Source organism: Pagrus pagrus (genome assembly GCF_965226575.1).
Source record: "Pagrus pagrus genome assembly, chromosome: 2".
Lineage (NCBI taxonomy): Eukaryota > Metazoa > Chordata > Actinopteri > Spariformes > Sparidae > Pagrus > Pagrus pagrus.
Genome location: NC_140186.1, coordinates 32468660 through 32485807, shown reverse-complemented (window position 1 = coordinate 32485807; position 17148 = coordinate 32468660). Strand labels below are relative to the sequence as shown.

At 40.7% G+C, this 17148-nt stretch overlaps 1 protein-coding gene across 7 annotated transcripts in view; it reads right to left on the bottom strand.

Moving 5' to 3' along the window:
• Positions 1 to 17148, bottom strand: part of sorcs1 (sortilin-related VPS10 domain containing receptor 1) — a gene marked incomplete at its 3' end in the record, with an annotated part of 231547 nt that overhangs the window by 46549 nt on the left and 167850 nt on the right. For all 7 annotated transcript variants that reach the window (XM_084342464.1, XM_084342463.1, XM_084342460.1 and 4 more), the window contains 8 exons: positions 16239 to 16312; positions 13199 to 13263; positions 11434 to 11552; positions 11147 to 11236; positions 8956 to 9135; positions 7729 to 7875; positions 5578 to 5680; positions 662 to 738 (listed from right to left, as the gene is read on the bottom strand). In XM_084342464.1, coding sequence (XP_084198590.1) covers positions 662 to 738; positions 5578 to 5680; positions 7729 to 7875; positions 8956 to 9135; positions 11147 to 11236; positions 11434 to 11552; positions 13199 to 13263; positions 16239 to 16312 — 855 coding nt within the window. The remainder of the gene's footprint in view (positions 1 to 661; positions 739 to 5577; positions 5681 to 7728; positions 7876 to 8955; positions 9136 to 11146; positions 11237 to 11433; positions 11553 to 13198; positions 13264 to 16238; positions 16313 to 17148) is intronic.

Sequence of the window (17148 nt, the reverse complement as noted above, 5' to 3'; positions counted from 1 at the left end):
TATGTATAAACATGTTTTTAGCAGGTACAGTATCATAGTTTATCCTCATTATTTCTGCTCAATAGATATAAATACCTATTTATTTCTCAAATGATTTTGTTTTTCTGAGCCACTTTGTATGCCTTGATTCATCGATGATGAAGAAGAAGAAAACAAGACACTTTATCATTCCCTTTAAGTAAAGTTACATTGTTGAATGCACCAACACAGACACAATTACACCAAAACCCTGCAGAGACTCTTAGCATAGCTTTGCATTACATGACTATTTTGGTACAATATTTTTACCAGTGTGGCGAAAAGACTTCCAAGATTTTGCAAAAGTGCATAATCATAGCCCCAGACAGCCATGACCCAATTAAAACCCTGCTTGTATCAATGTGTGTCAGATATTGTCTGATGTTCCTCAGCCAGTAGCACACCACAGAAGTTGACAGTGTGTCTCCTAACAACACCGGCTTTCAAATGTCACGCAACTGCTGCCATGGGAAATGTCCACCCAGAACCTGAAGATATGCTATTTATCATCATATGAAAAATGAAAAAAAAAAATGCACAACAGCTGCAGTGGGATTATAGTTTCCATATTTCCCAAATAAAGTGAGGTTGAGTTTCAGTTTGAACTTTTACAGGACAACATTAGTAGAAAAAGTCCCCTCACCTGTCGCCATGTGTTTCCTGCATCCGAGGTGATAAACACACTGACGTTGCTGGTGGTCAGCTCAGAGCCGATGGAGCCTGGAGAGACAGACACCATTCACAGAAGAGACAGAAGACAAGCTGCAGTAAGTGTCTGGGATGGGAAACTGCATAATGCAGACACGGGAGATGAAGTCTGTTTGTGATCAAATAAATCCCAAATTTTATAAAGAGCATTTATGGGGATACAGCAGGGGGCTGGAGCCTGCAGCTGCAGACTGGGGTTGTAATTATAGCGCTCCATGAGATCTACTGTTACTGTAGATCTCGTAGGAGTGTGGGCAAATGTTGCAGTGACATTTGCCCACACTCCTAAATTACCCAATAAATCCAGATTACTGTATTCATCTTTCAGCAGTTCTGACCATATTAAGACAAGCTTTCCTGGTGCCAGGCTAGTGCAGACTGTTGTAATTGCTTTAATTTAGCCTGTAATTGTTGCCAGGTGGTTAAACACGAGGCTCTAAAGTACTGTGAGCATTTCAGAGCTATGGTTATCCCCTTGTCTAAACACTCCTTGAGAAACAATTTGCTTTACAGTCCCTGTAGTGTAACCTAACATTTTTGCTGACCTCCAGCGGTTGACGTTCTCATCTTGCTGCAGTGATGTAGACATGTGTTGTGTGTATACACGAGCCACTCAGCTAAGACTCACAGCACTGCTTGGTTTGGTTAAAGCCCAACAGACTTTCCACCAGGTTATGTCAGTCAAACAACGTTCTGCAGATTGGTGTTAAGGTAGTCTATAGTGAGAGACTCAACCTATGAGTTTGAGCCTGAAGAGCCCTTTACAACAACAAAAAACATCACGCAGCTCTGTCAGAATGTTGCTCCAGCTTCTTTGTCCCTGACTGTCTACCCTCAGCAAATATAATATATCTCCTTGCCAAATTTCATTGAGTGGTAGCTTCATACTAACTCTTGTATTTCCTTGCACTTCATGGCTCTGTGTGTCTTATATCCAACTGAAATTGAAAGCACTTTGTCTGAATTACTAGTGCTAGGCTTCAGTACATGCAGCAAAGGCAATGGAGAGGGACAAAATAGGAGACATGAATGAGTGGCAGGGACTTTGGTAAAAAGGTTTTTCTTCTTCACTTTCATGTTGGCAGAGGTGATGATGGTTTCTTGACCAAAACAAATTCTGTTTGTCTATTCCCAGTGGTTATGACACAGTAACATTTTACCAAGTTAAAAGTTGTTAAGTCCATCCCATTCTTCCACTATCTACACCTGCTTATTCTGTGCAGAGTGGCAGCTGCAACTGTCACTTCCAACCACTTATTACATAGAAAAACTGGAATCTATCCCAGCTTACATTAGGTAAGAAATGCAGTCTACCAGAGGGCAGACACACATAGACATAGACATAAACACCCACAATCTGAAAATGTTGAGTCCTCAATCCACCAAACTTGCATATCTGTGTTGTGCATGAACGCTCTGAAAGGGCACGTTCATTAAACATGCACATATTTTCGGTGAACTGAAAGTAACCATTTGCAACTAATGAACGTGAACGGGCTTCGTGAGAGTGAACGCTCAAGTACGATCAGGCAAGATAAAATGGACGGGGGTAATGTTTCATATTGAGTAATCTAAGCATCATAGCTCCAGTTAATTGCAATTCATTACAAATCAACAACAACAATAACTGTTTTCAACACGGAAAATTGATAAATATAAGATTTATCATTATGGATATATTATTATTTTAGAAAGTGTCCAAAAATACACTGCAGTCCAAAGCTGGATCACAAAGCTGCTCAAAGAATTCATTAGCTTAGAGGTCTCAAACTCAAATTAACTTGGGGCCACTGTTGGTACCGTCATCACGTAGGAGGACCACTACACCATTTAAGTACTACAAGAAAGTGCAATATTCCTGAAAATGTAGTTTTGTATTTCATTATTAATATAATTATACAAAAAAGCAAACAACCTTTTGAATACATTTTTATTTGACCATTTTCAATAGTGAGTGCAAATCTTTTTTGCCTACTCTAAATGACTTATTGAAACCTTGAACTGAACCAACAAATTAAATTGTATTGTATTTCTATCCAGACACCTGGCAGCACTCTTGCTCAGATTTTCTTCAAATTTAACAAAAAAATGCAAACAGAAGTATCTGTATGCACATTGATTTTTGACAGTGCAAATCTTTTTTCCTAATAAATAACTTACTTGCACCTTGAACTAGGCTTAATGCAGTAGTCTGTGTTCCTAGCATTAGACTGTGGTTGGGCAAACGGCAATTACATTACTCGCCACTGCCCCCACCACCGTTTTGCATTTTAAAAACTCAATGGTCAGACAACGTACACTTCGATTACAAACTGCCAGAGGTGCAGAAGTGTCTACTCCATGCAGCAGTGGGGCCAGCAGCAGAGTTGCAGCTCAGAGTAGCAAGAGTCACATTTAGGAGAACTCACTGACAAGACGATGGCAGACGATTTGTTGACAAAGCAGGAAGCAAAAGCTCCTGTTTGCCAATATGTCGGAGTTAAACTCAGTCATAATCTGATAATGTTAATGAGGGAAGAGGAGTTGTTACCTCACTGATACGTTGTAGGTGTGCATCCTGTTGCCTGCAGCTCCTCATCAAACAGCTCCTTCTTGTTCATTACTCCCACAGATTGAATAAAACTACTTCCTGACATATTTGGCTAGCCTGAGGGGCAGCAGTTTGTGACCACTGCATTAGCACAACAGTGCGGACAAAAAAAAGTAACTAAGTCTGGAACATGCAGCTGTCTAGAGATATTAAGTCTGTCGTATTTCATAGATTTTAATATTGTATATTATATAATCAACGACAAGAACGGGTGGTAATGTGTTTCTTGACATTGTTAATATAATTTGACCAAAATCCTCTTTCTTTTAGTAAAGCATTAATATTACTTTTTTACTGCTAAAAGTGATGCCGTGCTGTAACGTTTTACATTATAATGAATTAGCCCCTACACTATTCTGGTCTGGGGATGGATGGGGTAGAGGTTCTATTGACACAGTATAGAAAAACAGAATATAGCTATGAACATGAACTGAGACCCATTCAGACTCGTGGAAACTGGTCTTTGGATTCAAACCCAGGACTTTAGTGTGTGTGTGTTGGCGTAAACCAGAGTGACAGCTATAAAAATATCAGTTAAAGTCACTCATTGCAAAAAAAAGCAGCCCCTCCTCATCAGAAAAACTGCCATATAGATCAACTGTGCAAGCACCTTATTATGACCCATAGCCATGCTTGTAGGTTATGGTGAATGGTTGGGATAAACAAGCACAGATCTTTCATTCAGATGGCTGTTCATGTCCAGTTTGAAGCCCAATTAAAGCCCTTCTAATTCAGCGATCAAACAAAATCAGTCAATTGTTTTATTCCCACATCCCTGAAACCTGTTTAATTTACAATGTTTCACAAAGGTCCAGACACCAATACTTTTTGTATGAGCTTGGCCTTCTCCAGACACCTGAGGCATGTGCCGATGTGTTATTGACAGTGCCGGCCCATGCGGGAGTAAATATCACTGAGGTGTGAATTCACCTGGGGGGCTGCTGAAGTCATATTCCTCAATTTCTTTGTTTTCTCCCCACTGAGTCAGTAAGACTGCGTGCTTTCTCTCCTGTGATCTCAGGAAACACAATGCTCTGAGGGCTGAACCATGAGGATTATGTAGTTTCTAGTGTGTTGGCTTTCTGTTCTGTCATTTGGACCTATTCGAAGGTGAGGTGACACATGCATGTTGTACTAATACTAAACAGAGACAAAAAAATGAGACAGAAGAGCAAAAATCTGCTAACAGCCCAAAAAATGAAACATAAGAACACAGTTTTGGGAGCTGCATTGCCATATTGGGAACATCACTTAACTGAAACCGAGATTTTTAAACTAACTGAAAGAGGCACATTTCTTTGGACTTTGTATTAAGTGACTTTTGTGCTATCTAATGGAAAAAAGAAACTCCATCAAAGGAGATGTGCTACTCAATTGTGAATGCCAATAACAAATAAATAAATAACTAAATGAAAAAACGACTCAGAGAAAAGCAGACGAGTGTGTCATTTCTTCTTTGTTATCTTGTGCTGAGTGAAATTTAAGCACACTAATCAATACAGAATTAATTTCACAGTCTCAGTCATTCTAAGCATTCTCTTACACCAACAAGCACTAACTTTTAAATCGGATTACTCATGGTTTAGGTTAAGATTCTGTTGCGCCACACTTCAAAACTATCTTAAATTAAGAGAAATTAAATACAAAAGTCAGTTAAGTTTGTTTTTTTAACCTGAATATAATTTAATTTTGTTGCACAGAAACTTTGAACTCCAATTTAAACTGTGATCCAGTATTAACTTTAAAATTACACTTGAGGAGGTTTCATTTTTAAAATGTCTTTTTTAAATGAACTGAGCAAAATAATCAAGTCACATTAGCCCAAAACAGCTGGAATTTCTATTTCTATTAAAACAGGGCTACCTGCCTCAAGGTGTGTCTTTAACTAAAGAGCACTTGTCTTGAGTAGAAGACATTTAAAAGCAGCGGTCTGATCCATGACTGTGATTAGCGGCCAGGTAAAGGTATCATTTTAGTTAAGAATGGTCATGACATAAAGGGTGCCAACAGGGGCTTTGTTTTTGAAGAAAACCCCTCACAACTCCAAGAAGAAACAGTACTACAAACATTTCAGCAACTGGCAGAAGTTTCATTCTACAAGACGACAAACACACAGAGTAGGACTTTTTTTTAATTGCTAAAAAAAAAAACTGAAAGAGTTTCAAAAGAGCTTTGTGTTTTCATGACAACTCCTCTGAACTCCAAGAAGAAAGAGAAAATAGAAACAACATGTCACTCAGAACAGATTCCCTCTCACCCACCTGATGCGACAATGATCCCCGGCGCTGACTCCCTGCTGGCTATGTTTCCAGATGTGTAGGGATTTGCAGACACATGAAGATGGAGATGTAACGAACAGTATGGCTGCAGAAGAGAAATCACAAACTCAATTATCACAACTATCAAACAGAGCCAACGCTCTCACCAAATACCTTAAAAGAAGCTCCTGAATAAAGCAACTTGGATGCACATCCCTCCCAACCACTGGCACCATATGACTGACAGGGGCCCCAAAAAATTAGGTTAAAATATGAACAATATTCATCATAATTAATTTAATATTTATGCAGCAATGAAACTGTTTCTTTGTCTTTACTCGTTTTTGGCAAAAAGTAAACACCCATATTGACCACCCCCCTGTAGCTGCATGAAATGGTACAGTCCTTCCTGAGGGCAACAGTACTTGTTAGCAGATAGGAGTTGCACTGTAAGCCCCAAGAGGAGCACCATGGTCACGCTCACTAAAAGGAAATCTGCTTTCCAAAAAAGTAAATTAAGTTGAAATTAACCTTTAGCTTGGTGTCCACAGTGAAACAAGCTACATTTCACTCCTTTCTAACCTACATTTAATCAGTGCAGGTGAGCGTTTAGCAAGCTAATTACACTGAATCAGTTGTCCCTGCCCCTCCTACGAGACCCTGTCTGCCCATACCCCTCCCCAACCCAATGAACCATCTCAAGAAGGTGAGCAACATTGTCGTGAATGACATGTCAGTTAGCATCATTGCGACTGAGAACAAGATGTCACAGGAATGGCTGGATTGCCATAAACCTTGTTGTGCACAATCAAGACACAATATTTGATGAGCTGAAAAGATAACAAGTTAAGGTTTTCAGGAGTCTTTTGTTCTATTCATACTAAGAATACCTTTTAATTTGATGTAACTGAAACCCATTGTTTTTATTTTGTGTTTGTTTGTTTTGGTTTCATGTACACTAACTACCATGTGTTCACACAGTTCTGACCATATTTTTTTTGTTTATTTTACATTAAATCATTTTACAATAAAAATTACATTTAGACTGTAAAAGATTTCTTATAGAGCGTATTAGTCTCGCATCAAATAGTGAATTCCACTGTATGCAAACTGCTGCATGTATGTCTGCACAGTGTTATATTTGCACAACTCACTGGCAGTAAACATCATGCTGTAAGTATTGGACTGCAACAGACAAGACAGTCGCAAAGGTAGAGTTATGTAAAGCTTGGAATGGGTCGATTGGGTCTTGGAGATGTGGTTACAGCAGTTGTGCAGGGTTCGCAGTGGCAATGGGGCCCAATGTGATCTACTCTCATGGCGGCGCTCCTGCTCCCAACTCACAAGTTTCATCACAAACACCAATTCCCCATCGGCTGTTCCCACCATTAATTTTGATTGGGATAACCTTTACAGACACAATTCTCATTATGACCCAGCAAAATGCCGGTGGTGCAGGCCATGTTGTGACAGGCTATTTAGAGGTTAATCAAAACCTCAGACGTTTCCTGACAAATGACTGTATAATATGGGTAGACGAAATACCTGCATTGCTAAGTGGTTCATTAAAAAAGCAGTGATTATTTTTTTTATATAAAGCAATACTAAGAGAAGATCTCATGTGCCGTTCAGACAATGTGCAGTACGCAGTGGTTACACAATCAATCACATCTACACTGTCATCCTACTTTTTCATTCAAGCACACATTTGGAGAAGGATGACTTAAATGGGTGTGCTTCATCGACTAACACCACATCTGTAGTTACACAGGCACGCTGCTAGTTTCTTTACTTTAACTTTATAACTTTGGCTTTTGACAGTAAACTCGACTCGACTAGCCCATAAGAAGCACCCGACTTACAGAGGCTTTCAGGAAGACAGACAGAAAAAAGAAGCGTCTGCTTCTGTCTGACACCTCTTTCTCTCTGTGTTTCTTAAATGGGAGGTCAGCTTATTGGACTGAATCAAAATGGCTGACCTTTCAGCTCAGCAGCCTCAGAGCACTCAGCTTTGACGGGCGCTGCTCTTTCCGAGCTTGGCCTCTTTTGGCTGCAAGGATCAGTCAACCTCTGTCAAGGCCTCTCTTTGATGGAAGTGCACACATATAAAAACACATATGACCGTGGCTCCTTTACAGATATGCAGACACTCACTAGCTCACAGTGAATGTTGTTGGCCCTAAGGTCTTTGCCCGGGGCCTGCAGTAGCCTCCAGTCTCTGCCTCTGTTGTAGGTGATGTACGTCTTCACTTGGTTGTCCGTTTTTTTGTTGGCTAGGAACATCCCCTTTATTCCCGCCACCTGGGAAATTAGAAAAGGAGCAACTCACAGCTCCAAATGAAAACAGAAGCACACTTCACACGTCTTTAAGATATTAGGCAGTTCTATATCTTCAAGTCACACTGCAGAAAATGAATCAATGCACTGCAAAGCAAATCACATGCCCTGGGGCAATACAGCAATGCACACTTACCTCTTCTGTATTCCCAACAAAACCAGATACAGCTTCAAACATTGAGTGGGAAATGATCGACTGGCAGAGGACTTTTGATTAATCAATGTGTGTCTTAAATGAATCTGACTCATGTTGGAGGTGCCCAGGAATATCTCAGGGATACTGAATTGAGCCAGTGACAGTCACATTGGGCAATGAAACTCCACTTATTAGTAATTGACAGATACTTCAATCTCCTTTGAAGGAGAGATTTAGTATATCCTTTGTTTTGGGTGGCGACCTCAATCAAAACAGTAAATTTGATTCTATCACCGAGGCCACAGTAAGACATGAGCAGCATCATCAAGAGCCTCATTATTTTATTCAGAGATATAGTTTTATTCTACATTTGGTGAATGAATTTAAAAATCATGCCTGCATTTCAGAGCCTCGACGTTCTCCTTTGACACACTTTTTTTTTCTTTCGTTTTGGATTAGGTGCATTTTGTGAGGTAATATCTGCTATTATTCATCAAAGAAAGAAATAATCTCAGCCTCCCAAAATCTATATCCCTGGCACAATCCCCTTTGTCGATGTCAGCACGTTGAAGCTGCTTCGTATTCACATAATGTGATCTGAAGACTGTAGGCCTACACCAGCAGGGTTCCTTACAAAATGACTTAACAAGTATATTTCATCATCTCTGCCTTACAGCTCTAAAATATCGATCAGTGTTTATTATACACTTTCAGGCTGGGCACTCATCAAGCAGGCCTTTATGTGATGCTGCTATTATAAAATGAATGCGGCAGAATCGGGGGGAGGTAGGCTTTGTTGGGGGATGGGCCTCATGTGCAGCATACAAATCTCAAACTAAAGAGCAGCCCCACATGATACATGAAGAACAGATTTAATATCATTTGCTACCAGGTCGGTGTTTGTTTACCTCATAGAGGTCGACCATAACGTTGCCCTCGATTCCCATACTGCTGACCACATTCTCCAGAGCCAGGGTGTAGTAGACCCCTGACGTGTCCGACACGTACAGGTTGTAGGTTTCATTCTGGTTCCACTCCTGCACAGCTGCAACCACACGGTTTTCATCTGTACTGATCACATGCAAGTCCTGGCAGAGAGGCAAATTACAAAGATACATCATGTCAGGTTACCAGTGTTTTGTTTTTCTTTTTGATATTAATTATACATTAATATATATTAATTGTATTTTTAGTAATACTCTTTTATCCGTTTTTTGTTTTTATGTGCAGGCTTTGTGTAACTATATTTTTAACCTTACTTTTGTGCTGTGGTGCAATGTGTAGTTTACTTTTTCTTCTTTTCTTTTGTCAAAAAAGTTTCTCACCAAACCTGCAATTGTGTCATCTATCAAAACCAAACAAAGGAAGTTTCCCAAGTATTGGGGGGGGGGTACAAGGCTTCTGCTCAGGTGCCAGCTCTGGAGGAGAGAGTCAGGTGCAGAGCCAGACATTCTGAAGGACTAAACAAGAATAAACACCCGGCTCTGCTCTGATCCAGAGCCGTTTACCCACAGGAGGAGAGCTCAGAGGTTACTTTTTAACTTATGGGATTATAGTGGATTCATCTTCACTCCTGTTTATCACCCTGACTGCAGCAGCAATCCATGGAAGTGACCACCATTGACAGGTATCTATGTACTGTTATGTCGACTCCCAACTGCAGCTGGAGGGGAAATGCACTTTACTCCATGAATGTAATGTTACAGAGAGGAGAGGGGAAAAAGAAGACGGAGAACTGGAGTCTCAGGTGAGTGCTGACTTCAATGAGAGCTTAAACTGGAATCCAAACATAGAGATACAAACACCTTTGGTGCTTGCCATTACTTGCTTCTTAGGGCTAACGTGCAGTAAAGTAATCTGGCTGTTTGGAGCCAGTAAACTCTTGCACAAGTAACATGAATAATTACAAATGACCAAGCGGTCAAACTCACTTTGCTAGCGGTGAACATACCTTTAAACAGCCACCATTGCTCATTGCTGATCTGATGTGACTAAGGCAAAATGTTCATGGATGAGGTAATGTTTCTGTTTTTTGTGGATGGATCCCTAAAATGGCATGGTTTGGTATGTAGTAATAAGATAAATGTGACATATTAACATAAAAAGAATATATAACTATAATGAGAAACTGAGCAAAATCTTAATTTGCAATTGTGGCAGCTCTACACTGCCATTAATGGTGTATTTAATGATATATTGTATTTTTCACTTTAGCATTCATTGTTATTTTGGAAAAAAAGGCAAAACTTTCTTTTAAAGCTCTTTGAATGCACCTCCTAATAAGAAGAAAGTCTCAGCAACTACATTAATTTATTCTCAAATCAAAAGAATAAATATGCAGCCATGAATACACTAATTTCCAGTTAACATTTGAGAAAGATTGAATTTATAATCAAAAACATGATCTCTTAAGTCTCATTGAGAGATGTGCAAACTTTTCGACTGTACACTGTTCATACACCCCTGCTGGGTTTAATCATGTTCAATAATCAGTCTTACCTCTCTTCTGTATTCACTTATTTTAACTAAGAGGATACTACAATCATTAACACAATGTCAGGCCTATTGGGCAGAGATTATGCTGCTGAGGCCATGCTGTTTGGTTGTGTGCTTCATCTACCTCTGACTGTGCCAATAACACCTTCCAGTGAGCCGACAGCAACTGGGGCGCCTAGGGCTTGATTGAATAAAACATGTTTAATTGTCAATGGGGACGTGACAGGCGAGGCCATGTGCACACGGAGCAGCGCAGAATAACAATTCTGGAAACACTGTTAGGGGTTACTTTCGGCCTTGATTTGCCAATAAATAACAAAGAGAGTGTCATGCAGAGCCAGCAATGAACTTGTGCTTTAATACAACTTTAGTCCACATACCAAACAGTGCTGGAAGCATACACTGTGTAATTGAATGCAGAACAGTTTGACAAATTGCTGCAATACCAACTAAATTTGAAATCTGTCTCACTGTTGTTGTCGACACACGATAAGTTATGAACTCTTGCTAAGGATCAATTAATTATTTGTTAATCCTTGAGAGCTCATGAGCATCTGTTCATGTTCATTTGAATTAAATCAGACTTGTATATATACTTGTTACCTTAGGCAGAGTGTACTTGGGCAGCTTCATGGGTGTGAAGACATCTCTTTTAGCAGACACATAGTAGATTGGCCTCCCCGCCGTTGACACCTTAAGGTGATGAAACCGTTAAGTGAAAACATTTTGGAGTCACATAAAAAAACAGATAAAGCATTTTTCACCACTTCAGGGAGGCATAAAACTGCACTAATAGCACCTTTCTAAGAATGACCTTGAAAAATTCCTGCAAAATCGCCACACTTTCTGCGTCTGATGCTTTTCACTGAGCAAACTGGACAATTACCTACCTGGACAAAAACATACTCATCTTGCACCACCAGAGAATTGGGGTCAATGTAGCCGGGGAATGGTTTGCCCTTGTTGGCATCTGTGCAGTTCTGCAGCTTGCAGGTGACATACAGCGCCTCTGCTTCCACAAACACATACACAAAGACACACACATACCCAAACGTCAAGCCATGGCATCAGTGATGGTATTAGCCAATGAAGAGAGGCAGCCTTCAACCAGGCCAAACAGCCTCTTTTGGCCTCCTACATTACTCGTGTCAGTAAAGTGGTCCCAGTAAGGGAGGAGCCGTGCGGAGGGGAAGACAGATGACCAGCGAGGCAAATTGCTTTCTTTACCTTCAATTGCAGCGCTGGGAGAGAGCCTGTCCCCACATGTTAGCCACTGCCAAAATGTGTCGGCTTCCACCATACGCACCTGATCAATAGTGATAGTCATCTGACATGACTGATCTTTGCTTTGTGTGCTTGTATGATTGGCTTTTCTCTATTGCGTTGGCCTCAAAGAGAGCGCTCTGACCGAGAGGAGGGCCTTCTGAAAACTAAAGCTAGGCTCAGACTACAGATGTAAAAACAAGATCACATTAAAAATATTGGCACATCACACACTCATGTAGAAGCTGACTTACCAAAGGGGCAGCAGCAGTAGTTATGTAAAAACTTTGAAGTAAGAAAGCGGAAAGCAGAGGACACAAGTCGATAATTATCAAAATCAAAGGCAGGCTTGAGCCACGCTCTAGCAGCAGCTACCACTACCACGCAGCCTATGTGAACACGAACACAGAAGTGAGCAACAGCAGCTCAGTAACGCAGCCGCCACGCAGCACGCAGGCATCCAGTTTGTCCAGCCTGTTAGGTTGTAGCACAGGCTTTCTGTTATAAGTTTGTCGTCCTGATCTGCCAGTGGAGATTATTCTCTGATGATGTAAAAAGGGGCCACGATTAGGAACTGACCATAATGTATTAAAGCAGTGGACTTACCCCTTGAATAATGTTATCAAAGTTTTCATTATCGATTGTGAAAATATTTTTTGTTGAGACATATACACTGATCAGCCACAACATTAACACCATTGACAGGTGACGTGAGTAATGTTGGTCATCTAGTTACAATTGAATGTTCTGCTGAGAATCCTAAGGTCCAAGTACACCCCCTAATGGCAACAGCACCGATTGAGCATCTGTCGGACATGTTGGAACAAGTCCAATCCGTGGAGGTCCCATCCCCCAACATACAGGACCTGAAGGACCCACTACAACGTCCCTGTGTGCCTGACACCACAGAGCTGTTTTGGCTTTACATGGGGACCCTGCACAATATTAAGAAGGTGGTTTTGAATGTTGTGGCTGATCGGTGTATATGCAAGTACAGCATTTCTTACATTACAGATAATGCTAAAGTAATAAATTGAAGAACTTATGGGAAAAAAATGACTTTCCTTCCAAGCATCCTGACTTAAGTCAACTACTACATTAATCCGCAATATCCCAGTGTCAATCAGTCGGATGAGTGATATTTCTCCAGACTATGACAGCAGCACTGAGTAAAATCACTTGCTTTTATAAGTATTGTAATATATGCATTACTTTTCTCTCCATTGTCATTGTGCGTCCCCAGACTCGGCCATTTCCGCTGTCCCTGTGCATTACCCTTCAGCAGAATTGTCCACACAACTCCCAATTCCTCTGTACTTTAACACAATGCTCAGGATACACTACAAAGACACGAGAAAAATGGAGCGCTGAACTTGGAATTCAATTACTCACGTCCTTCAGAGATGCTGGTTTCCAGGTGAATTAGGCCCGGCTCTTTGTCCAAACCCATTTTCGACCTGAAAGGTAGACAAATGTGTTTCAGGAACATCACCATTGGTCTTTTTGCCTTTGGGCAGATGCCACCTACCGTATAACTGCTGTCTGACCTGAGAGATTGTATGCTGCAAAGTCAGACAAATTTATTACTACAGAGAGGTTAAGCCAAGTGCTATGACAGTTGTGGTAAACATCAACAGGAATTGGCCACAGGAAATAACTGTGTCTTTGTCTTCATTGTGGATGACAGTTTTAAGTGTAAGGGAGAAAGAACTTCAGGTTTACTGTGTGATCTAAATGTTTAGAGCCGCCAGAAGGTCCTTTTTCCCCCAGACGGATGGAGGAAGATGTTTCCTGACATCATTAGGAGAGGAAAAGCCATTGATTTTCTTGCTACTGTAGGGATGTCCGCAGATGGAATAGCATATAATCATTATGGCATTAAATATGTATTAAAAAGACTGGAGGATCAGAGGAGAGGCAAAGGCAGAACACACGGAGGGAGAGAGAATGAGAGTTGGAGAGAGATGGGGAAGAGAAAGAGAAAGAGAGAATGTGTGGACACAGGACACACATAAATGGAGAAAGAAAAAAAGGGCGTGTGTGTGTGCCTGTGTGTGTGTGTGAGGGGAATGAGAATCCACCATGGCTTCCAATCATTATACATATTGGTATTATTGGTGATTTCACAGATGAAACACAACTGTGAATAGGATGGCCTACTTACCCAAAACGCATTTCCATTTTGAATGAATAATCCATTCAGGTACCCAAGAACAGTGCGAGGTAAGAAAAGAATAATTCTTTGACTTAGAGGACTTGTGTGGTTTGTTTAAACTTATATATTCACCACTTGGTGATGGGACCTTCTAAGTTGCTGGCCCACAGTAGTTGTTTGAATGATAACGACTTGGAAATCTGCACTCTTTGAGTAGTTTTTGGGTCAGAACAGGTGGAAGAAAAATGGACATAGTCATGAGATGGAGCTGTAGCCTTGCCAAGATATCACATAAAGGCAGCTGCAGATGTTTTTGTAGAGATTTGTAATGTCCTACGCAACACATTTCATGGCTGCACTCACAAGGCTCACAAACTGATTAGCTGACTATAGCAGTGGAATTTAGTTGCTGTTTGTTCAAGTTTGCACCATACACACCCGACCTGTGCTGTGTGAGCAAGCGGCACACAAATGAGCTTATGACTCTTCATCTTCTTAACATGTCTGGTCACATGTACAGCAGGCATAAGCTCCCTCTGCAGCCTCATTACCAGGGCTACCACCACAACTACCGAACAGTGTGCGTCCCAAAATAGAACTCTGACAGCTTCTGCAGCATCAGCCCTCTAGGCTCCCTTCACTCTTGACTGCCCAGCTTGTTACTACTCTGACAGTTCCGCCACAGTTTGTTAAGGTGAAAGCTTTTTGTTAGGTGTTAGTTATTGTACAAAGGCCAGACATGATAGATACCACTGAGTTGGACAGCAACTGTGTCATGACAGTGAGACAATTGAACTGAAGAAAAAGTGGGAGACAAGGGATTGATAATGTTAAGTGTAACAATTAAAGGTTGCCTGCTAAATATTCATCTGAAACATGAACAATCAATATGAAACAATTTCAGACAGTCGCATAATTTCATAATTGGCTTGAAAAGCCTTGCTGAATGGAACCATTAAATTATTTCAATCTTATGGTTTATTTCATCTCTATGGATAGGAATACTCTGATTGCACCCAAATATGATTTCAAAGCCTCTCTCCACAGCTGAACACTGTCGCTCACATCATGTAGCTCTCTGCGACAGAGGATGATCAGGCATGTCAGACATATGAATAATGAAAACCTTAAAAACCTCTCTGGCTCCTCTCTGCTCTTCACTTTGTGGTGAGGCAATGATATAATCTGTCCAGGACATTTACAAAGTCAAAACTGCTCTTTATATGGCTTTGAGTTCAAGTTTTGCTGATCATCACGGAATGATTGTTTTGTCACAGTTCAATAGTATTGCTAGAAGATGTTGATGAAGGTTCTCAGTCATCCATGGTAGATCTAAGTGCTGTATCGTAGGCAACAGGACTTGTTTCAGTTTCTTGAAGATGTTTCACCTCTCATCCAAGAGGCTTCTTCAGTTCTAACTAACTGGAGGGGAGTTGCAGGCTTTTAAACTCTGTGTGGGAGTGTCCTTACAGAGTCGTTAAGGACACGTGTGAGCTCTGAGTTTCAGAGTCCTTAGGGCCACTTGTGGGTTGTTGACCCAACCAGCTTTCATGTTGGTTCATTTTCATAAAGACTAAACAAGTTTAAAAAGTAAAATTTACAAAGGTAATAAACAGTCTTTCTGTCAGCTGTCCAAACTGCAAAATTTAAAATTCCATCGAAATCGCACAAAGATTGTCTCCTCAATTAAAGGAAACATCATTATGTCATTTTGATGTTTGGAAAAGTAGAGAGTGGATAATGTGGATAATTGACCAGGGGCTCTATCTTGCGCTTGGCACAAAGCACATCAAGAAGCAGCGCACAGTGCTGCACACACACATTTCTGGTTTCAGACTGGTGCAGTTGTCATTTTAATGCCCAGTGCCCACGTTGTGTGAATAACAAATATATTTGTGCTCATCTGTGCGCCCCTGGGTGTGTTGGTCTTAAAGTGCAGTGTGGTCAGGTGCACTGATGGTGCATTACTATCTCGAGGTAGGAGAAAGTGTCACTTTCCTGAACACTTTTCTAAAGATGACTTCCAAGATCGTTCTGAATAACAAACCCCCTGGCATGTCAGTTTACATCAACATGGGCTGGAGCTGAATTAATTGATAGGTACTAGGTAAATGCAGCGCTGCTCAGAAAAAACTCACAATTAGATATTTTTTTTCATTGAGTAATGACCTGAATAATACAAATGCTAATACTGTATCATGGTGATGATTTTGGATCGAGTTCATAATTTGTTCATACCTACAACATGTTTAACAATGTCCATATCTCTGTACTTACCAGTAGAAACGATTGGGAGCCACTCTTTCATGCACGACTTGCCACCTCCTCCCAAACTCCACCGAGCTGTAGAGCTGTAGCAAGACAACCAAGCACCAGTGAGTGTTTATACACATACCATCTTCATCAAATTCACCCATTTTTCACAACACAAGCCGTCCTACTATCAAACGCCATGTTTGCACTCAATATGATGTGCATTTGCAAATGATTTTTTCTCTGGGTTTGTTTTCACACATTGATTTACTAAGTGGCTCAGTGATCCTTATAATAGAAGCAGTGTAACGACAAGTGGGAGACGAGCTCTCACACTGCCACACGCACACACACACCTACTGTATGTGCAAGTTCTTTATTTAAATCCACTAAATTAGATTAGTATTTACATAAGATTTGAACACTGCAGATGAATAAAATGGCATAAGGCCATTTAGGGATGCAAGCATTGTCTGCCTCCCCACACGACAACAAACTATGGCTGAGATCTTACAGAGATTTTTGCCACACAGACAATGAACTGCAAATTAAGATTGGAACCATAAAGAAAATGTACTTGGCACAGGTTTCTCTCCACTAAAGAAATGCACCTTGCCGTAATAAGGCTGTGAATGGAAAGCTGAGATGGGGAGAGGAGACTGAGCATTGCGGGTGGTCTCAATACAGCCATTGTTCACTAGTCAGTAAATCACTGGAATGCTGAGATTTTCCCATGCTACACAGAAAGGGTGGAGAATGCATGTGAAATCTCTGTGTAATGGAACTAACTGTCCATAGAAATAAGAACCCTCATGCGTCTTAGTTTTGTTCCTGTGATTGTTCCATTTCAGAGGTCCCTGTTTCAGCTGATTTAAGTAGTATTTTAATATTTTAGTCGTACTAATGAATTAGGTCAATATTAAAGTGTCCATCC